General features: G+C 44.1%; 1 protein-coding gene across 1 annotated transcript in view; it reads left to right on the top strand.

The window, feature by feature from the left end:
• LOC127583555 (proprotein convertase subtilisin/kexin type 7-like) overlaps window positions 1–23,651 on the top strand; it is a 231,374-nt gene that overhangs the window by 43,409 nt on the left and 164,314 nt on the right. The window contains exon 6 of the mRNA XM_052039648.1: window positions 4,649–4,703. Within this exon, the coding sequence (XP_051895608.1) occupies window positions 4,649–4,703 (55 nt within the window). The remainder of the gene's footprint in view (window positions 1–4,648; window positions 4,704–23,651) is intronic.

Below are 23,651 nucleotides of genomic sequence, written 5' to 3'. Positions count from 1 at the left end.
GATGTGCTGGCATTGGAGAGGGTCCAGGGGAGGTTTACAAGAATGATCCTGGAAATGAAAGGGTTAACATATATGAGGAGTGTTTGATGGCTCTGGGCCTGTACTCACTGGAGTTTAGAAGGATGGGGGGTGGGGATCTCATTGAAACTTACTGAATTTTGAAAGGCCTGGATAGAGTGGACGTGGAGAGGCTGTTTCCAGTAGTGGGAGAGTCTAGGACCAGAGGGCACAGCCTCAGAATAGAAGGACGTCCCTTTAGAACAGATGAGGAATTTCTTTAGCCAGAGGGCAGTGAATTTGTGGAATTCATTGCCACAGACGGCTGTGGAGACCAAGTCATTGGGTGTATTTAAAGTGGAAGTTGATAGGTTCTTGATTTATAAGGGTGTCAAAGGTTACAGGGAGAAGGCAGGAGAATGGGGTTGAGAGGGAAAAATAAATCAGCCATGATCGAATGGCGGAGCAGACTTGATGGGCCGACTGGCCTAATTCTGCTCCTATGTCTATAGGAGCTCTTATTCATCCTTCAGTCAATACTGACAAAACAGATTAGCTGCTCGTTGTTATGTTGCTGTTTGTGGGAGCTTGCTGTGCACAAATTTGCATTTTATAAGTGACAACACTTACAAGTGTTTCATTGCCCACAGAGTGCTTCAGGACATCCTGGAAGGAGTGTGGATGATATAGAAAAGCAATTGCTACTTTCCTGGTTTCTTGATGCATCTTGAAGCGATTGGGCATTGGGGGGGGGGGGGGGGGGGTGGCGGGGAGCGGTGTGAAGACCACTCACTTTGTCAGCAGATTCCAGCATCTGCAGTCTCTTGTGTCGCTTCTTTATCCGCTTGAATGGGTCAGTTGACACGGTTTCGATGCACTGTCTGTACTTCCCTCAGCAACAGCTCACAGACCCTTGGACTAAGCTATAGCGAGAGGAAACTTAACCTTAAGTGAACTTACTGCACTGAGACATTAAAAGCGAAGAAAGTTCTGTGCAAAGTGTTTGATAGGCTAGAATTTATTGGTGGCATTGTCTCGAAGTTTTACAGTGGACTGTATTTAACACAATGAACTCTATTTAGACTGCAAACTCACCATGGTAACACAGAATAACAGTTTTGTTTTCTCAAGTTAGCTGGAATTTTATGAACTGTTTTCTTAACCCAATGTCACTCAATGTAATTTATCTTGAAATGTAAAATTATGTTGAATTAAAAGAGTGAAAGCAAATTTGAGCAGCTATTAGGTGTGTGCATCATGTCTAATTGTTTTGTCTTCAACCTGAGATTCTTTCTTCAACCAAGGCGTCAGGTTTACTAAAGTATTCTTGCTGTAGCATCAATTGTACTACACCTCTGGTGCACTGGGGTTACTCATCCATAAAATACCTTTTGACAGTCTTGCTGGTAGCATTCAGCCATGGCTCAGCACTCCAACCTCTGAATAAGATGGCTATGGATTCGAATCCTATTTCAGAGAGTTGAGCTCAAGCCTCTGGGGTCACACTCAAGTGAAGTACTGAGTGAGTACTGCACTGTGGGAACCATTGTCTTTTGCTTGATGGCTCCCTGTGTTTTCTTGAGTGAGAGGGAAAAGTTGTTTGTGAAGAGAGCTGGGGAGTTCTCTTGGGGTCCTGACTCTTCCTCATTCCTTTTGGGCAGTGCCTTGGCTTGAGGATGATTTGTTTCCTCCAGCTCAGTGGCTCTCTGAAGTGGCTGGTAAAACCAATGTGGGATCTACAAACTCTACTGCATCTGGGGCAGAAGACCGTTATTGGGGCAGGTAGGTGGGCAGTTTGGGAGGTGTTGCCTTCCTTTAGCTGTTCATGAATGGCCTCCGTGTTTTGCTGGACATTCCTCCTCCAGTCTTAGTGCTAATGGGCCAGGGATTCCCACGAGTTAGTGGAGATACTACACTTCTTTCAAGGAGGCTTTGGGAACATCCTTGAACTGTTTCCTCCATCTGCCCTTGCAATCTCTTACGGTGACGGAGTTCAGAGCCAAGTATCCATATCGGAAGTCCGTTATCCTGTGACCCATCTTCCAACTAGTTGAGTGTGTTCAGACCCTCTATGTTGGGTGGGGCCCTGGCATTACTTCATGTATCTTGCCAAAGGGATTTGAGGATCAGAATCAGATTTATTATCACTGTCTTGTATAACGTGAAGTTTGTTGTTTTGTGGCAGCAGTACAGTGCAAAGACATAAAATTACAATAAATTTCAGAAATAGTGCAAAAAAAAAACAAGGAATAATAAGCAGTGTTCATGGACCATTCAGAAATCTGATGGTGGAGGGAAAGAGGCTAAATCATTTGACTGTGGGTCTTCAGGCTCCTGTACCTTCTCCCCGATGGTAGCAACGAGAAGAGGACATGTCCTGGATGATGAGTGTCCTTAGTGATGGATGCTGCCTTCTCGAGGCACCGCCTCTTGAAGATGCCCTCTATGGTGGGAAAGGTTGTGCCCATGATGGAGCTGGCTGAGCCTACAACCCTTTGCAGCTTCTTGTGATCCTGTGCATTGGAACCTCCATACCAGGCTGTGATGCAACCAGTTAGAATGGTCTCCACTGTACATCTGTAGAAATTTGTAAGTGTCTTTGGTGACGTACTGAATCTCCTCAAACTCCTCATGAAGTAGAGCTGCTGGCATACCACCTTCATGATTGTATGGAGACAGTGTCATTGTTATTTCTCCAGTGTTTGTAGTGTCTGCTATAGGTTGTCCATGCCTCCTAAAGTCTACAGGATGGTGCTCAATGGACACAAGTTCGAAGTCTTTGTCATCTTCATTGATTGGCCAAAGGCTCTGTTGGCACACTGAAAGTAGTGGCACATTTCATCATTGAAATCTGCCTTCACTCAATGGTGGCTCCTGAAATATGGGAAGTGATTCCTGTTTTCCGGGGTTTCATCTTGGATGTTGAAGGGACAAAGGTAGTGTTGCAAGGTAGAGGCAGGTTAGAAGATTTTATCTTCTGGTGGTTAGTGCAGGGCTCGTCCTTTCTTGAATTTGGGTGAAGGAGTGAGAAATTCGTTGTCATTCTACAGCTGAAACACCATGACATGATTCAAGTCATGTCAAGTTTATTGTCATGTGCACAAGTACGGTGAGGTACAGGTATAATGGAAAAATCTGCTTGCAGCAGCATCACAGGCACCTAGATTTGGGCAATAGCATAGAACTTAAGTTATACATAAATTATACAAGGCAGTGAAGAAAGACCTGATTTTTGTGTTTTGCACAATCAGAGACAAGTCCATGGTAGTGCGAGAGGTGGTCTGTAGTGTTCTGTTACTGAGGTAGGGTTAGGGTTGTGCAGGGTTATTCAAAACCTGATGGTTGTAGGAAAGTAGCTGTTCCTGAACCTGGTGGTGTGTCTGTACCCTTTGCCTAATGACTCCCCTGAGCTGTCCTAACCAACAAGTCCATCCCAGAACACCGGGATAAAGAAAGGTTCTGTCATCTTCCAAGCCCCTCTTCAGTATCCCTCACGTCACCTCCAAGCTTCCAGCTAGAGTGGAGAGTTGATCCACAGGATGAGCAAGAAACTCTTTTTAGTCTTTATTTGCCCTGTGGAATTGGGATCACCTCAATCTCAGTTGTTGAATTACATCCTGCAGGCCATGTTTGTGCATGCCTTACCTGTTGCTTAACCCTCGAGCATCTGTGATCACCAATGGGGGGAGCTTGCTGTTCACAAATTAACTGCCAGACTTCCTAGATTACTACAGAGATTCCACTTCAAAGCCGCCTTGATTCACTAAAAGCCCTTGGGACAGCCCAGGGCAAAGTATGGAATTTTTTTTTGAACCGGATATGTCATCCTTGATTTGACTACATGGGCGTTCCACTTTAAGCGTTTCACTGGAGCCTGTCGCTATACATGTTCAGCCTGGAGACTAGCCAGTTCCCCCTCTGTAATTAATCTTAAAACTTGTTTGGCCTCTGACCAAATATCCAAGGCAGCTATAGTGGAAAACATGTAAAGTCTCTCACTAATGTTCTGCTGCAGGTCATTGTCATTTGGATTCTGGTCACTGAAGTGGACATCCTTCACTCATTACCTTCAATCAGTGAAGGTAGACGGGTGGTTTAAAATTGGCAGGCGGTATCCTTTTTCCATTTACTGTTCATGCAAATGAACATCTGGCAGAGCAACGAGAGAGTAATCAGAGCTCTTGTATTTTTTTAAAAATCTTCAATCTTTTGTTTGAGGTGTGCAAAACATGTCTCGGGATGCAAGTTGGAGTAAATTTAAACCATGCCTTTCATTTTCGCAAGCTCCTCTCCCACACAAATTGAGAAGGTGTGTTTTAGGCAAATGATTAATATTAGGAGGAAAATAACACCCTCTTTATCTGCCCTTCATCCCCTTGTTCTTTCTCAAGCAATTTTTTTTGTAACTTTTTCCTGTTACATTCCCAGTTTTCCTATTTCCAAAAAGTTAACTTCCTGATGTCTTGCAAGGAGGGATCCGTGAGAGAAATTCCTCGGAATTCTCCCCCTGACTTCCAATTGCAAGGGCCAGACCTCTTGGGGAATTCAGGTCGGGTTCTACAGTTCCCCACCTGCCAACTAATGGGGCTTCTTCGGTTTACCTCTCCGACAACAGATCCCTCACGCATTCCCTGTTTCTTGTTTCCCACAGCTGGGGTCCGGATGATGATGGGAAGACGGTGGATGGTCCCCACCCACTTGGGAAGGTAAGAGCCTGGAGGATGTGTGAATGGGTGCGTGGGTCTAATCAGAGAGGCGCCAACAAATAGGGATTTGGCTCTCTTGAGAAAGATACAGAATTGTAAGTCTTGTGTTGAGTGCTACCAGCATTGTTTCAGGGTGGGAACTTCTTCCAACCACCAACCCATCAAACATGCACGTTCCACCTCTGATAACTTGTACTACTAATAAATTAAAGCTGTCAAATTAAACAGAAATTCTATCTAATGTCCCTATAATTTTTCTCTGAAGTTGCTTGCTTCAATGTATTGGAGAATAAACTTTTATAATTCCTGCGAGACTCCAGGACAATCTTAGAGACATGGCAACTAGTGATAAGAGACCTAAAAATGTTGATCACATGGATGTTCTGCTGAAGGTTGTGTGCCTTGTCCCATGATGCTTGGGGGTGTGAAAATGTGATATATTTAAGTTTGATTCATTTATTAGGATCTGGGCAAGGCCAGTATTTCTTACCAATCCCTAACTGCCCTTGAGAAGGTGGGGTGAGCTGTCTCCTTGAATTGCTGCAGTCCTTCTCAGTGAAGGTGCTTCCGTAGTGTTAATTGGAATTGGTTTATTGTCACTTGTACCGAGCAACAGTGAAAAGCTTGTCTTGTGTACCATTCATACAGATCAATTCATTACACGGTGCATTGAGGTAGTACAAGGTAAAACAATACAGAATGCAAAGTAAAGTGTAACAGCTACAGAGAAAGTGCAGTGCAGGCAGACAATGGGTGTAAGGTCATAATGAGGTAGATTGTGAGGTCAGAAGTCCATCTTATCGTACTAGGGAGCCATTCGGCAGGATAGAAGCTGTCCTTGAGCCTGGTGGTACATGCTTTCAGGCTTCTGTATCTTCTGCGTGATGGGAGGGGAGAAGGAAGAATGTCCCGGGTGGGTGGTGTCTTTAAGTTTTATGTTAAGTAGGGTTTCAGAATATAGAGGTAGTATGAAGGAATTGGTAATACATTTGCAAGTCAGGATGTTGTGTGACTTGGAGAACGTGATGGTGTTTCTGTATCCCTGCTGCTCTTTCTGGTGGAGACCATAGGTTAGGGAGATGCTGTCAGAGTAGCCTGATGGAGATTGTATACACTGCAGCCATGATGCACCAGTATTGAGAGAATGAATATTTAGGGGTGCATTCAAATGGGCTGTTTTATCCTGGGTGGTATTGAACTTCTAAAGTGTTGCTGGAACCGTACTCCCCCTGGTAAATGGGGAGCATTCCCATCACACTCCTGGCTTTGCCTTGTGGATGGTGGAAAGGCTTTGAACTGTTGGGTAGTGCGGCACAGTGTGCAATAGCTGCAGCACTGCTTCACTGTGCCAGGTACCCCAGTTCAATCCAGCCCTTCAGTTTCCTCCCAGGTCCCAAAGGTGTGCAGGTTGGTAGCTTAATTGGCTGCTGTAAATTGTCCCTAGTGTGTAGGTGAGTGGCATACAGTCTCGATGGGCAGCAGTGGGATGTTGGACAGGTCCCAGACTGGCAGACAATCCTTCATAGCCATTGTACAATGGGGCAAGCAAGATTTGGCCACTGGCCTTGGTTCATTGTGTCCTGTGGAACACAATCAGTTCTTATCTGAAGAAAAATAAAATGAGATTGATGTAGGATTAGTGTAAATGGGTGGTTGATTGTTGGCATGGACTCGGTGGGCTGAAGGGCCTGTTTCCGTGCTGTGTCTATGACTTTGAAAGGCATTGGGCTGTTGGGTGGTGAGTCGCTTGCCACAGGATACCCAACCCCTGATCAGCCCTCATAGCCCCTGGCCTTGCATGGCTGGTCCATTTGAGTTACCATGCCAACACTCTGCGACCTGACGCTCAAACAATCAATGAACATTATTCACTTTGTCTAGAGGTCCAGAGTACAGACTCTAAAAATATTTTTCTTCAGATAAGAACTAATTGTGTTCCATAGGACACAATGAATAAAGGCCAATGGCCAAATCTTGCTCGCCCCATTGTACAATGGCTCCAAAGGATTGTCTGCCGGTCTGGGACCTGTCCAATATCCCACTGCTGCCCATTGAGACTGTATTCACTACTTTTTATAAAAGAGAACAAAGTTAGGTGACGTGAAACTCTGGATTTAAGATTCTAAATGTTAGAGGAGAGTGGAAAAGTTGAGGGAGGTGGAGATTCCACTGCTGGCAGGTTTTGGGAAAGAGTAGGATTTTACTGGATTACTCCCATGTGAAGTGTCTTGGGACACTTGAGCACGTTCTTGGAGCTGTGTAAACACGAGCTGTTGCTGAGATGGCTTCAAGTTTGGAATGCCTGGATCTTGTTTCTACGTGCCTGTGCCCAATATGTTTATGCAAACATGTGGAATTCTTGAGCCTGCGTTTTGAGTCTGGGAATGGGAAGAGGGAGATGAAACATGTTTAAGTCCTCTCTCGGTATTTGTGAGGAGCAGCTTGTTTGCTCCAGTTTAAACTTGCTGATAAATGTGCCAGAACACAGCCAGACCTTCAGCTATCTCCCCCTGCCAAATTCGTCTGTGAAACAGTAAATAATTAAAGAAACTCTCCCTAAACTTAAATAATGTTTTCTAGTCTAAAAGGAACCATGTTGCCTGCTTGCTCTCTCCAGCTGCAACAACATTTTGCCCCAAGAGCAGGATGCGGCTGTCCACTGTGACTGGAACAAGGAGTTGGGCGTACTGCTGTCCTTCTGGAGACAGTAGTCCACCTCCCCGTAAACACTGTCTCAGCCCATTTCGCAAAATGATCTTTTTTATCCTTCTCTTGAGCTGCAGACAGAGGGTTGTACACTCCAGAAACTTGAGCATTTCACATTCCATTTATCTGTTGAGGAGTGCTGCAGTGTGAGAGGTGCAGTCATTGAATCATACAGCACAGAAACAGGCCCTTCGGCCCAACTGGTCCATGTCGATCAAGATGCCCATCCAAGTTAGTCCCATTTGCCTGTGTTTGGCCCGTAACTTTTAAAAGACAGTTGGACAGGTAAATGGATAGGAAAGGTTTAGAAGGTTGTTATTGCAACCTGCCTCAACCACATCCTCTGGCAGCTCATTCATCCGTACCACCCTCTTTTTTTTAAAAGGAAAGTTGCCCCTCAGGTTCTTATTAAATCTTTCCCCTCCCACCCTAAACCTGTGTCCTCTATTCTTTTTCCCCCCAGGATTGGGGAAAATAGACTGAGTGTATTCACTCTATCTATGCCCCTCATGAATTTATGCATCTCTATAGGATTATTCCCTCAGTCTCTTGCCCGCTAAGGAATAAAGTCCTAGCCTGTCCAACTCAGGCCCTCAGTCTTTCAGATGATGCATTTTACTGAGTCCCCGTCTGCTCTCTCATATAGAAATGTCATCCTATGGTGCAGTTCGGAGGAAAGGGGGCTTTAACCTCCAGATGAAGGGTCTCAACCCGAAACATTGACTGTCCAGTTCCCTCCACAGATGGTGACTGACCAGCTTAGTTCCTCAGAGGTTGTTTTTGTTTTGCTTGAGATTCAGTATCTGGGGCGTCTTGTCTCCTCTTAACCTCTGACTTTGTGGATAATATTATCCCTCAACCAGCATCATAAAATTCTACTTGTTTCTACATTTCTGTTTGCAGGGGCTTGTTGTGTGCAGTTTGATAGCAACTGCACTTCATGGATTATTGAATGCTGTGGGGCGACCAGAGGCTTTAACCGGTGCTTGTAGAAGTGCTAGTTTGTCTTTCTCTCTTGTATGAGCTGCTGCCATGACATTGACATTGGGTTGTTCATTGTCACTGGTCATTGAAGGCCTACAGGGAAGGCTGGAGAGGGGAGCTTTGCATTTCTGGCAGGTCTTGACCCTATTTCAAGTTGTGGTGCTTTAAAATAAAACTCTGACACTCCACCTCGGATGTGGGGAAAAACTGGCAACACTGTCAGCCAATAAGGTGCAGTCAGAAGGTCTGAGTATGATTCACAACAACATTTCCTGTAGTGCCAACTCAATTGGTTTACTCAGTAAATATACAATGTACAAACTATTTGCACCATTCATATATACAAACAGAAGGTGCAGCAACATCTCCCAATAAAAGGTGGACAATTTCTCCTGAAAATTTCAGTGAATAAAAGATGATTGCATTTAAATTGTGCACTAAGTCAACTTCAGTCAGTTCCAGTGGTATAATCATCAAGAGACACAAGAGACTGCAGATGCTGGAACCTGGAGCAACAAACAATCTTCTGGAGCATCACAAAGTGCTGGAGGAACTCTGCATCCTGATGCAGGGTTTCAACCCAACACACCAACAATTCCTCCCTTCCCCCAGCAGATTCTGTTGCAGAGACACGAGAGACCGCAGATGCTGGAATCTGGAGCAACACACAAAGCACTGGAGGAACTTGGTGGAATTGTTTGTCGTCAAGCTTGATTGGCAGGGGAATTACCCAATCACCTCCACCCTGGCTGGCTGAAGAGTTGTTATTGCAGTTTCCCTTCCTGAAGTTGTAGAACAGGGTTATGAGATTGAGAGCTGCCTGTCAGTGCAAGTGTCTTTGCAACACATCTTGAAATGTACTTGTCTTATCCTGTATCAGTAAACTGGGCATTCATTCCTCACCAGCCGTGAAATGCCAAATCCCCATTGGAAATGAATGGAAGTCATGCAATTGACAGAGGATTGTAATCTCACCAGAACCAGTAAGACCCAGCATACAATTTGGCTCCTCAAAGTTTTAAAAACAATTGATCTCCTATTTGTGGATGCGGGTGAGCTAGTAGTCAAACTGGCAAAGAGTGCAAGTGGTTCTGTGTAACTTGTTTTAAGCTACCTTGAAAGGAAGATGTTGTAATGGTTCCAGGGGGTGGATTTAGTTGTCAGGAGAAGCCGAGGTTGCTCTCTGGAGAGGAGCAGGTTGAAAGATTTGTGAGGGGTGTACAGGATGATGACTGGCTTAGATCGGGCAGATTGAGGGAAGCCTTGCGGAGATGGTAGTGGTGTATCTCCAGTGCCTTGAGATACCAGTTGCAGGTATCCTGGGTCACAGCAGCCTATAGGAGGGGAGAGTTTGCTGCTGCCAGGTAAACCATGAGTTTTGTTCTGGGTCTAAACACCCTCTTCCTCAATCACTAGAGGCTGTTTTGGTGCATTGAAGGCAGTGTTGAATTTCATTATCAAGGTCTCCCTTTGCCAAGAAGTGGCTCCTGAGATATGGGAAGTGGTCCACCTTTTTTCAGAGAAAGTTACCAAACCTCAGTGGTCAAGGATCAGTATGCAGACAATGCCTCCATTTACACGTGCCTAGTGACAGGTCTAAGCTATCATCAATGCTTTCACTAAGGCACACAGTTGTCTACAAGGTAAATCACTGCCAACCTGCTCCCACTGCACCACCTTGCCATTGGAACAATTACTGTTCATGGTGTGACCCAGGAAAACATGGTCCTTGGTATCAGAGCCTTGTGATTCTCTCAAGAGCTCACTCAGGTACTTCCTAAATGTAAGAGCTTCTGCCTCCATCAACCTGTTGGGCAGTGAGTTCTAAATCTCTAGTGCCCTCTAAATGAAAATAAATGTTATGGACAACTTGGGTTGTTTTCTCTGGAGTGACTGAGGGGAGAGCTGATGGTAGTTTATAAAATTATGAGAGGCATAGATAGAGTGGGTAGTCAGAATCCAACCCCCGCCCCCCCCCCCCCCCGGAGTAGAAATGTCAAGTACTAGAGGACATGCATTTAAGGCAAGAGGGGGAAAGTTTAAAGGGGATGTGCGGGCAAATTTTTTTATTTAAACAGAGTAATAGGTGGAACGAGCTGCCCAAGGGAGGTGGTAGAAGCCGATACAATAGTGGTAGTTAAGAGGCTGTTAGATAGACGTGTATATGCAGGAAATGGAAGGATATGGACCATGCACAAGCAGAAGAGATTTAGTTTAATTCAGCATCGTGTTCAGCACAGACATTGTGGGCTGAAGGGCCTGTTCCTGTGCGATGTTAAGTTCCCCAACCGCCTTGTATAAATCCATGTCTCTATGTCTGGAGGGTGACTTTATTTTTCCTTTTTGATTTTTGCTGGATTTAAATATTGAAAGTACCTAATCCTCATTTACCAGTTGCTGCATCCTACTCCAAATGCCGACTGTCATTTCAAGCAGTGAATGTCTGATATCTCACTAAACCTATTCCCTATGAGAGGTGGGTTTACAGCTGTGCTCAAATGTCATTGCCCCAACATTAAACACTTTTTGGGGGGGGGGGGGGGGAGAAAGGTTTGCTGGGAAGATTTAACAATGTCTACCTCTGGGGGACAATTAAGACTTATGAAACAAAAACTAGTCTGTCAAAGATTTGGTGTGTAATTAGGCAGCCCCTGTTTGCATGACTCCTGACAAATTCCATACACATCTCGCTTGCTGCAGCCTCCAGATTTATTTTCTTTTTATGCTCTTGAAGTATACACTAAAATCCTTTTTTGGGAGCAAACTGGAATTGGCCAAAAGTCTGTGCTGAATATACAACATTGGGTGACCCAGACTGGTTTATTTGGACTGTTTCTGTTGAGCCCTGTGGGCAGCTAGTGCTGTGTTTTGACAGGAGCTTTGCATACTTGTCAGAAATGATTTCCCAAATAGGGAAAGGGGGAGCCCAGCTTCTCTCTGAGATGCTCCATCTCTTGGATTGCTTGTACATCAGGCTGACTTGGTGCTTGCTGGTGCCATTCCATGGTTGTCCATGAAGGCTCCTACAGTGGAGGTGTTCAAAGAATGCCCACTTACAGAGGTAGTTTGGCACAAGGAGGGGAGAGAATAACATTATAAGATTATTTATTAGTCACCATGTATAACGAGAAACACGGTGAAATGCATCCTTTTTTTGCATTCCTGAAATGTGCTAGGGGCAGCCTGCAAGCGTCGCCACGCTTCCGGCGACAACACGGTGTGCCCACAGCTCCTAACCCGTACGTCTTTGGAATGTGGGAAGAAACCGGAGCACCCGGAGGAAACCCACGCAGACACACGGGGAGAATGTACAAACTCCTTACAGGCAGTGGCAGGAATTGTACAAACTCCTTACAGGCAGTGGCAGGAATTGAACCGGGGTCACCGGCGCTGTAATAGCGTTACGCTAACCACTACACTACCGTGCTGCCCTCTGTCCTTCCCCACTAAAATTTTTATATTTGTGCTTCCTTCTCTGCTTGGTGTAGTTGCTGATCACATGATATCCAAGTGAATACCCTGCACTTGGAGTATTGTGTACAGTTTTGGTCACCCTGTTATTGGAAAGATGCCACTAAACTGGAAAGAGTGCGAAGAAGATTTGTGAGCATGTTGCCAGGACTCAAGGGCCTGAGTTGTAGGGAGAGGTTGGGCAGGCTAGGGTTTTAGGAGACTGAGGGGTGACCTTATAGAGGTGTGTAAAATCATGAAGGGTCATAGGTAGGGTGAATGCAGACTATCTTTTTCCTGGGGAAAAGGAATCAAACACTGGAGGGCATAGTTTAAAATGAGAGGAAACATTTAAAAGGGACCTGAAGGGCAACTTCTTCACACAGAGGATGGTGCATATATGGAACGAGCTGCCAGAGGAAGTGGTTGAGGCAGGTATAATAACATTTAAAGGATATTTGGACAGGTATATGGATAAGAAAGGTTTAGAGGGATATGGGCCAAACATGGGCAAATGGGACTAGCCTAGGTGGGCATCTTGGTTGGCATGGATGAATTGGGCCGAAGGGCCTGTTTTTGTGTTGTATTACTCCATGAAGGTGCTGGGTATCTAGAGGTAGGGTAGCATGGGTAGGAGGAGTAGGGTTGGGTGGGATGCCACAGGAGGTTTCCATAGAAGAGGTGATTCCAGATGTTCTTGATGTTGGGACACAAAGACCAGGGGATGGAGAACAAAAGCCATTGGCAAAACAGCCAAAAATGACATGAGGAATTTTTCTTTTATGAAGTGAGTGGTTGGGATCTGAAATGCACTGCCAGGGGGAGTTATGGGGGCAGATTCAAGAGTATCTGAAAGGAAAGACTTAGCAGGGTGAGGTAGTGGGATTAGTTGGATTTCTCAAGCACAGTGCTGGTACAGTCTCGATGGGCCAATTGGCCTGTTCCTCTCATTGAAGCCTTCTGTGATTCAATCATCCATCCATCCATCACAGAATGTTGGTACCCCAAGGGTTGGAGTCGCATACACGCCAGATTGGATTCGGCACAGTAGACTTCCTTCCCTAAGGAGAATTAGTGAATAAAATGGATTTTTATTTCAATCTGGTAAACCCACAATCACCATTCCTGATTGATTTTTGAATTTAAATTCCCCAGAACCCTTGGTGGCATTTGAACTTGCCTCTAGCTCAATAAATCAAATCTCTGGATATTAGTCTAATAACTTAACCACTGTGGCCTGTACCCTTTCTGCTGCCATGAACACCAGGCCTGTCTGGCTCATAGCTCTGATCTCCACACAGCAATGTGGAGGTATCCCTTGTCCTAACACACAATTACTGTTGGGTCTGCCCATGGCTCTGCTGCACACTCGCACTGTTTGCCAAGGGAGTGGATGGCATCTAATTGCAGCTGGAGGGAGTTTCCTGGTCTGACTGGATAATTCAGGCTATGCTGTGGCTTGTTTGAGTCTGTTTTCATTTCCTTCCATGCCTGGTTTGCTTAATTAGCCCTGGATGGAAAGAAGTGTGAAATCCCAAGGAAAAGGTCAAGTAGTTTTGCTCGTTGAAGAGAAAATAATACTCTGATTTTAATAATGTTGTTCATGGGTTCGGATATCCAAGTGGTTTGTAACCAATGATCTACTTCTGAAGTACAGTCAGTGTTGTAATGTAGGAAATGTGCCAGCCAATTTGTGCACAGCAAGCTCCCACAAAAAAGCACTGTGCAAATGTCCAATCTTCTTTTGTTAGTGATGTTGATTGTGATTTGGACTGGGACACTGGAGAGCTCCCCTACTGATCCTGGGCATAGTGCCTTGGTATTTTTGACAGTGCAGCCAGGAATTTGACTTAAGATCTCACGCAAAAGACACCTCACGCTGCGCAGCTCTCGGTACTGAACTGGAGTGTCAGTCGACATTTTTCTTCTGCTAAGAATCTCTCAAATGGGTGAAACTGACAAAGTGTTTCCAACTGAGCCACAGTCTGCTTTATAAAAACAAAAGGGACTACAATCTGGTTTTAAAGTGCTTAACTTGATCAGATCTGGTGAAACATTTTCGAGGTAATGTTCCCCGAAGTGAAGGAGAAGGATCTAACAGAAGGCCTCCCTGTATACCAACTGATTTATGGAATGAACTAGTTGGTAAGGCCAGTGAGCTGGGAAGTATGAACGAGTCCAGCTTGTGGTTAGATACATTCTGAAGAGATTGTGGTTTTAGATTTAAGTAGGTAAATGGGATTGAGCATTGCTATTGACTGTTTATTCAGGTTGTTTTGACAACTTCATTCCCAGGAACCTTTTGTCCTCCCACTAAGGGAGGGTGCCTGAGCAAGCTGAGGCAGTAGCCATGGTTTGGCTGCTTTCCATTGCCTCCCTCAAATGATCTAGACAAGGCTGGATTAGGTACTGCCAGCAGGAAGTGTGATGGTACAGGTTCAATCCCAACCCTGCCACATCCTAGCAACACAACTAGGATGTTTCTAATCCTTTACAAATACTTTTTGTGCATTGAGGATGGCACAGTAGTGTAGCGATTAGCATAACACTATTACAGCGCCAGCAACCCGGGTTCAATTCCTGCCACTGCCTGTAAGGAGTTTGCATGTTCTCCCCGTGTGTCTGTGGGTTTCCTCCGGGTGCTCCGGTTTCCACCCACATTCCTAAGACGTGCAGGTTAGGAGCTGTGGACGTGCTATGTTGGCACCAGAAGAGTGGCGACACTTGCAGGCTGCCCCCAGCACATCCTCAGTAACGCAAAAAGACGGATTTCACTGTGTTTTGATGTACATGTGACTAATAAATCAATATCTTAAAAGCTGTACTCATCATGTTTTAATTAATGAAAACATGATGTGCCCTATGTTTAATGGACGTCCCACAGTCTGCATTGCTGCTAATCTCTTGCTCCTGGTGTACAGAAACATACTCTGGTGAGTTAATGAGTAACTATTGTAAAGATGGAATGCCTGTTCTATAAGATCGAGCTGCTTCAAAACAAATGAGAGCAGCTGACTGTACTGCCTGATAAGGAGAGGTTCTTTCTTGAACTTGATGGCATCAGAATCCCTGAGTTGTAAATGGCAGGAGCATATGTAACTACAATCAAAGTGACCCATTTGTCAGACTTATAGAGCTTCTAATAATGCAGTATTCTGATTGCCAGGACACAAACTGCTGTACAGTTAAAGTTTAACTTTGTTCTGCCTGTGGGTTCTCCCATCAGCAATAAAGACTGCAGTTCTCTTGCAATTTCAGGATTCTGTTGTAATCTGTTCATCACCTGAATTTCTGAATTTCTTGTCTAGTTTTTCCACAATTAATGAACGTAACGACTGTCTTCAAGGCATCAGTTCCAGCTCTGTGCTGAGATAGCTGGGGTGGGATATTTTTTTAAACATCTGATGACAACACCCCCCTTCCCCCCCCAGGTATAAGCAAAGAGGAGGGAACTTGTCTGCAGCTGCAGTTCCTGACGGGTGTACCAGTAATCCCAGTACAGGCTGTCCACAGGTTACAAACACCCGATTTATGGACACCCCCTACATACAAATGAGCTCCCATAATAGCTCCCTGCTTCTTGTTCAAGAAAGGCTCTAAGAATAAGCTGGGAAGTTATAGGCAGGTGAGCCTGACGTCAGTCATGGGTAAATTATTGGAAGGTATTCTAGGGGACAGGATATAAATATTTGAATGGACAGGGCCTGGTTAGGGATAGTCAACATGGCTTTGGGCGTAGTAGGTCATATCTAACCAATCTTATAGAGCTCTTCAAGGAGGTTACCAAGAAGGTCGATGAGGGAAAGGCAGTGGATATTGTCTACGTGGACTTTTTGACAAAGGCTTTTGACAAAGTCCTGTATGGGAGGTTGGCCCAGAAGGTTAAGTCACTTGGCATTTAGGATGAAGTAGCCAGTTGGATTCAACATTGGCTTAGTGGGACAAGCCAGAGAGTGGTAGTAGATGGTTGTCTCTCTGACTGGAGGCTTGTGACTGGTGGTGTGCTGCAGGGATTTGTGCTGGGTCTGTTGTTGTTTATCATCTGTATTAATGATTTAGATGATAATGTGGTAAACTAGATTGGCAAATTTACAAATGACACCAAGATTAGGGGTGTAGTGGACAGTGAGGAAGGCTATCAAAGCTTGCAGCATGATCTTGACCAGCTAGGAAAATGGGCTGAAAAATGGCAGATGGAATTTGATGCAGACAAATGTGAGGTGTTGCACTTTTGGAGGACAAACCAGGGTAAGACTTACACAGTGAATGGTAGGGCACTGAGGTGTGCAGTGGAACAGAGGGACCTGGGAATACAGATTCATAATTCCTTGAAAGTGGCGTCACAGTTAGATAGGGTCATAAAGAGAGCTTTTGGCACAGTGGCCTTCATAAATCAGGGCATTGAGTACAGGAGTTGGAATACTATGTTGAAGTTGTACAAGACATTGGTGAGGCTGAATTTAGAGTATTGTGTGTAGTTCTGGTCACCTACCTACAGGAAAGATATCAATAAGCTTGAAAGAGGGCAGAGAAAATCTACAAGGATATTGCTGGGACTTGAGGACCTGAGTTATAGGGAAAGGTTGAATAGGTTAGGACTTTATTCCTTGGAGCACAGGAGAATGAGGGGAGATCTTACAGAAGTTTACAAAATTATGAGGGGTATAGATAGGGTGAATGCATGCAGGCTTTTTCCCCTCAGGTTGCATGAGACTAGAAGGTGAAATATAAGGGAATCTGAGGGGAAACTTCTCCACTCGGTGGTGCGAGTGTGGAACGAGCTGCCAGCGGAAGTGGTGGATGTGAGTTCAATTGTAACATTTAAGAGAGGTTTGGAGGGATATGGTCCGGGTGCAGGTAGATGAGACTAGGCAGATGATCAGGTTGGCATGGACTAGATGGGCTGAAGGGCATGTTTCTGTACTGTAATACTGACTCTAACGGTAGTATTATTCAATTCAAAAGTCCAGTGTACTTCTATCTTGCCATTCTTTTGTGCTTGTGATGCCATTTATTACAATACTGTGCAGGTATGGTTACCATATCAAGTGATTTTTGTGTGTGTTTTCCGACTTGTGGACAAAATCAAGATAAGATATCTTTATTAGTCACATGTACATCGAAACACACAGTGAAATGCATCTTTTTACGTAGTGTTCTGGGGGCAGCCCACAAGTGTCGCCACGCTTCCGGTGCCAACATAGCGTGCCCACAACTTCCTGTACGTCTTTGGAATGTGGGAGGAAACCAGAGCACCCGGAGGAAACCCACGCAGACATGGGGAGAACATACAAACTCCTTAAGATGGTGGCCGGATTTGAACCCAGGTTGCTGGCGCTGTAAAGCATTATGCTAACCGCTACGCTACCATGCCTGCCAACTTATGGACGGCTGTATAAATGGAACCTGTTTGTTACCGGGAACAGCCTGTAGAAGTAGTGAATGCCTCTGGATATTGGCTGAGGGCAATGAGAACAGGATCAGCATTCTAGTGATATGTTCTATAGTTGAATGGCCCACTAACATTCCTTCATCCAACACTCATTTGAGAGAGGAAAAGATTGCAGGAGCAGTGGCTTTGGGGTATGGAGCACCCTCTGAGTACTTGTAAGCTATTACCAAACATTGGAAACTCCATCTGAAGGCATCTCTTCTCTCCACTTAGTGGGTATATGGAATGAACTGCCAGGGGAAGTGGTTGTAGTGGGTACAATTACAATGTTGGCAAGAAATATGGACAAAGGGAGAGCAGTGGATGTGGTGTATATGGAATTTAGTAAGGTGTTTGATAAGGTTCCCCATGATAGGCTCATTCAGAATGTCTGGAGGCATGGGATCCAGGGAAACTTGGCTGTGTGGATTTGGAATTGGCTTGCCCATAGAAGGTAGAGGGTGGTTGTAGATGGAGTGTATTCTGCCTGGAGGTCGGTGACCAGTGGTGGTCCACAGGGATCTGTTCTGGGACCACTGCTCTTTGGGATTTTTATGAATGACTTGGATGAGGAAGTGGATTGGTGAGTTAGTAAGTTTGCAGATGACTCGAAGGTTGGTGGTGTTGTGGATAGCGTAGAAGGTTGTCAAGGGTTACATTGAGACACTGATAGGATGCAGAGCTGGGCTGAGAAGTGGCAGATGGAGTTCAACCCAGAAAAGTGTGAAGTGATTCACTTGGAAGGTCTAATGTGAAGGCAGAATACAGGGTCAATGGCAGGATTCTTAGGAGTGTGGGAGAACAGGAATCTTGGGGTCCAAATGCATAGATTCTTCAACTTTGCCACGCAAGTTGATGGGGTTGATAAGAAGGCATATGGCGCGTTGGCCTTCATTAGTCGGGGGATTGAGCTCAAGAGCTGCAAGGTAACGTTGCAGCTCTATAAAACCCTGGTTCGACCACACTTAAAATAGTGTTCAGTTCTGATCACCTCACTACAGGAAGGATGTGGAAGCTTTAGAGGGTGCAGAGGAGATTTACTAGGATGCTAGCTAGATTGGAGAGCATGTCTTATGAGGATAGGTTGAGCAAGCTAGGGCTTTTCTCTTTGGAGCGAAGGAGGATGAGAGGTATCCTGAGAGGTGTACAAGATGAGAGGTGTCGATAGAGTGGACAGTCAGAGACTTCATCCCAGGGCAGAAATGGCTAACACAAGGGGGCATAATTTTAAGGTGATTGGAGGAAAGTACGGGGCGGGGGGATGTCAGTGGTAAATCTTATTTTACAGAGTGGTGGGTGTATGGAATGCACTGCCAGGGGTGCTGGTAGAGGCAGATACATTAGGGATATTTAGGAGGTTCTTAGCCACATGGATGATAGAAAAATGGAGGGGTATGTGGGAGGGAATGGTTAGATTGATCTTAGATTAGGTTAAGAGGTCAGCATAACTTCATGGGCTGAAGGGCCTGTACTGTACATGGAAAACATTTTGGGGATATGGGCCAAACACAGACAAATGTGGTTAGCACAGATAGGCATGAATGAGTTGGGCTGAAGGGCCTGTTTCTGTGCTGTGTATCTCTGAATCTCAGGAGGCAATTGAGAAGATTGACATCTGAGCTTGAAATTGTTAATGTCAACAGATAGTGACTGAGACATTGTGTGGCTTTACAGCTCATGGAGCCTTTGGCAGCACCTGTTCAGTAGGAGATGGTTAACTCCTTACACTGTGTGGTAACATAAACCAATAGCAACATTAATTAAAGTCTCTTTCCTGACTCCAGTGTGGAGAATCCCTATGCCACCTCTCTATCAAGTGTGAGACAAGTTCCTGCCTAAGAAGTATAGATTTGAGGTAGTTGTTTCATTTCGTTCCATACAAGTTGGAGATTTGTGCAAAATAAAAGCTGCTTTGAATTGGTTTCTCAAATTTAGCTTCTTTGAGTAGTTTTTTTTCCCCCTCCCATTGAAACATGTCTTCATAACACCTCCCACGTAACACCTGCTGACTGGCGCTTATCACCAATGTGAAATGTTGCAATGGACCACTCCAGTACTGGACCCTTCCCCAACAAAGTGCTGGGCTTGAACTGGAGTCATTAGCCCATCTAGCATCGGTAAATGAGGGGCAGCAAATTATTTATGCAGTAAAACTTTGATAATTTGCTATCCAGTTATTTGGAAATCTGGATGATTCAGCATCTGCCTCACCGGGTAATGTTTACCCCACTCACTAGGGCTCTGCTTCCCATGTTTCCTTTAAACTTAACTGGTTAATTGGAAAATTTATTATAACACTGTAACATCTTAAAAATGTTGGGGTATTATAACATCCAATTGTCTGGAAAAATCTGCCAGTCTGGCACCACCAACTTCCCGAGTGTGCCAGATTATTAGAGTTTCACTGTATACGTGGACCTCTCTCTTTATCTGTACAAGCTATCCCCAGGTTATCAACACCTGACTTATGGACACCAACGTATGAACGAACGAACCATATTATTAAATTTGAAGGTCTGATGTACATACATGCGTTCATTCTTATGAACACCAGAACTAGTTTCCTCCCTCTCTCTACTTTTGGTAATTGTTCTTTCTTACCAGTCATGTGCCTTTGTTGCCTCTCATTACAATACTGTGGAAGTATGGTTACCATATAGAGTGACTTTTCTGCATTTTCTGACTTGTGAACAAAATCAACTTATGGACATCTGTAAAAAATGGAACCTGTTTGTTACCCAGCGATGGCCTGTATAGCTCTATGTGGCTTAAAAACAAGCAGCAGGAGCTAGGCATATGGCCCCCTTCAGCTTGCTACACTGTTCAATAAAATCTGTGCTTCAAGTCCACTTTCCTGTCCTATCCTCAAATATGAACATTTGATTCATGAATTTTTGCTATAACACCTTTGGCTCTTTGGGGTACATGTCTTCAATTCAAAAATCTACAACACATTGTGGGCCACTCTCCACACAGAGGAGTACATTGTACCAAAATTTCTACAATGCATTACACCCAGCTGTTTCAATTTAGGAAATTTTGTTTGAATAAATGTTTTCCAAAAACGCATCCCTTTTGTAACTCAAAGAATGGCTGTATTCCCAGATTCCTGAAATGTTTATCCTTGTGTTTTCCTCCTATCCCTCTCTCACACATACATTCAGGGTCTAATTTGATTATAGAAATACAAGATAAACAGATTACTTTACTCTCCTATTCATTTATTGGACTGAATCCATCATTAATATTGGTGACATCCATCATTAGGGACCCTCGCCATCTGGGACATGCCCTCTTCTCGTTACTATCATCAGGGAGGAGGCACAGGAGCCTGAAGACCCACATTAAATGTTTCAGGGACAGCTTCTTCCCCTCCGCCATCAGATTTCTGAATAGACCATGAACACTACCTCATTATTCCTCTTTTGCATTTTTTTTGTAACTTATAGTAATTTTTTATGTCTTGCACTGTACTACTGCCACAAAACAACACATTTCACAACACGTGTCAGTGATAATAATCTTGATTCTAAATAAACTCGATTAGCTCATAGAGAAGTAATTCTACAGTGCAAAGTCCAGGAAGCTGGGGACTATTGCTGTTTAAACTCCACCTCCATAAATCACATTATCCTATTAAATGGGCTCTGGTTATTACAGGCCAATGAATCCAGGCCAAAGCAACTGAAATTTATTCTAAATGGTGGTGTAGGATTTGTTTCCCTTTGCAGTGTGCAGATGTCACTGGCAATGCCAGCATTTATTGCCCATCCCTGATTTTTTTTTAACCCCGCCTTTCCCTGGGCTATTTTGGAGGGCTGTTAAGTAAACCATATTGCTGTGGATCTAGATTCATTTAGAAGCCAGACTGGAGATAAGGACAGCAAGTTTCCTTTCCTGGGGACAGAAGTTGAACCAGTTGGACTTTTATGATTATCTAGTGGTAGGAAACTAGCTTTTTGAATTCCAGGTTTATTTAATTACATTCCCTAGCTGCCATTGTGGGTTTCAAATTCATGTCTTTAGTCAATGCTGTAAATGGACACTGGTCCAGAAACAGACCCATTGTACTTTGTCCAAGGAATTCTCTCCAAGAATCCTGGAATAAGAAGGAACAGTCTGCTTTTGACTACAAACATCTAAAGAGAGGAAAGGACCAGTTAGAATTTCCAAAAAAAAACATAATCTAGTCAGGAATTTAGACCAAATTATCAGACTTTATCCCCAGATGCCAACTGCCTTGAGCATTTAATTCAGATTTTAAATATTTGTGATTTTCTTTCTGTTCTTCCTCTCACCTGAATTTGTGAACTTTGTTTTGAAAGCTTTTTTTTAAAACGTGTCTTAATTTTCAGCTTGGACTTCAGTGAATCAGATGCCCATTTTGCACTTGCATCACAGTCTATTTTGATCGTATTGTGTAGCACCAGTTTCATCCCTGCTAATCCTCAGACATTCTGTGGCGCCCTGGTATTACTCAGTCCAACGTACTCTGCCTTACCTCTTAGTCACACGATGAGACAATACTAGGTGAAGCACATAAATCAGAGTGAAAGGGGAAGCAAAACTTGGAACAAGTACTCAGTGGATCAGATAGCATCTGTGGAGAGAGAAGAGTCATTGTTTCATTGACCTGAAACTGATCCTGCTTCTCTCTCCACAGATGCTGCCCGACCTGCTGAGTGTTTCTGGCATTTTGTTTCAGATTTTCAGTAGCTACAGCTTTTTGCTTCAGTTCAGGGAACTTGGGATCGTGTCTATGTGGAAAGGTTCGTTCAAAGAGTTCTTCCAGCCACAGGAGAGCTCGTGTTTCTAAATTTGTGCTGATCATCAGGAGGACCCTGTCGATTCAGGCAACAACACGTTTCAGTGGAAATATAAGCATATGTTGAATATGCACAGAAGAAAATAAGTGAGCAAGAAATCTATATTTTATTTGTCAAAGTCTATAATTCATGGTTTTATACCTTTTTATCTAAATTAAACCATTTGTTAGTTCAGAACCTGAATCTTGCTCTGTATATTGACTGAGGCAAGGGAACATCATGATGGAGCAATAGAGCATAGAATCTAGAGACTAGAGGAAAGGTCATGATGTTCACCTACGTCCTTTTAGATGTTGGTTATGTAAAGGTACACTCCAGATTATAAAGTACACAAGGCCTATTAATGGGACTTTCTGTTGATGAGGAACCCAAGAGAATATTCAACTTGTGGACCTTAACATGACTGTGAACAATAAGCTGTTCAACCAAGTGGCAAATGTTGAAGCTTGTGCTATTCCAACCTCTTACCTGCAAAGGATGAGGTGAATGCAAAATCCTTCACATTCCATCCTTTCTAAACTCTTCCATTACTTCATCCCAAGGCTAATTGATAATCCTAAAGATTTATATTGCACCTTTACAACCTCCAGGCACTCCTAGTTCTTTACAACCAATCAGGTCCTTCCATGTATAAGAATTGTGACATCCACTTGATTAAGTAAGTGCATTGTGATACTGATTAGTTAATCTGCTTGCTTTTCTCTTTCTGATGTTGGCTCAGAGATGAGTATTGACACCAGGGATAACTTCCCAGTGCTGTGGAATTTATTGCAGCCACCTGCAAGGGCAACTGGTACTTAACTTTAAATTCTCACCCAATCCACATAGTATTCGTTCTGTACTGAATAGTCAGCCTAGATTTCTGCAGTAAGGTCTTGAACCTCCTACCTTCTGACTTCGAAGTGAGAATTCAGCTAACCCAGGCTAACATTTGGCTAACTAATACAGATTCTGGTATTGGTTTATTATTGTAACTTGTACTGAGGTACAGTGAAAAACTTGTCTTGCATACCGTTCGTACGGATCAATTCATTACACAGTGCAGATACATTGAGTTACTACAGAGTGTATTGAGGTAGTACAGGTAAAAACAATAACAGAGTACAGAGTAAAGTGTCACAGCTACAGGGAAGTGTATTGCAGGTAGACAATAAGGTGTAAAGTCATAAGGTAGATTGTGAGGTCAAGAGTCCATCTCATCGTATAAAGGAACCGTTCAATAGTCTTATCGCAGTGGGATAGAAGCTGTCCTTGAGCCTGGTGGTATGTACCCTCAGGCTCCTGTATCTTCTACCTGATGGAAGAGGAGAGAAGAGAAAATGACCTGGATTTGATTATGCTGGCTGCTTCACCAAGGCAGCGAGAGGTATAGACAGAGTCCATGGAGGGGAGGCTGGTTTCTGTGACGCGCTGGGCTGTATCCACAACTCTCTGCAGTTTCTTGTGATTCTGGGCAGAGCAGTTGCCATACCAAGGAACAAAGATGAGACCTTTTTTTGGCCTGTGTAACTTTGTGCTACACCATACAGTACATTTGACTCACTTATTAAT

The sequence above is a fragment of the Pristis pectinata genome, chromosome 27 (genome assembly GCF_009764475.1).
Source record: "Pristis pectinata isolate sPriPec2 chromosome 27, sPriPec2.1.pri, whole genome shotgun sequence".
NCBI lineage: Eukaryota > Metazoa > Chordata > Chondrichthyes > Rhinopristiformes > Pristidae > Pristis > Pristis pectinata.
The sequence above is the reverse complement of the archived record's forward strand: the minus strand, read 5'-3'. Positions and strand labels throughout refer to the sequence as shown.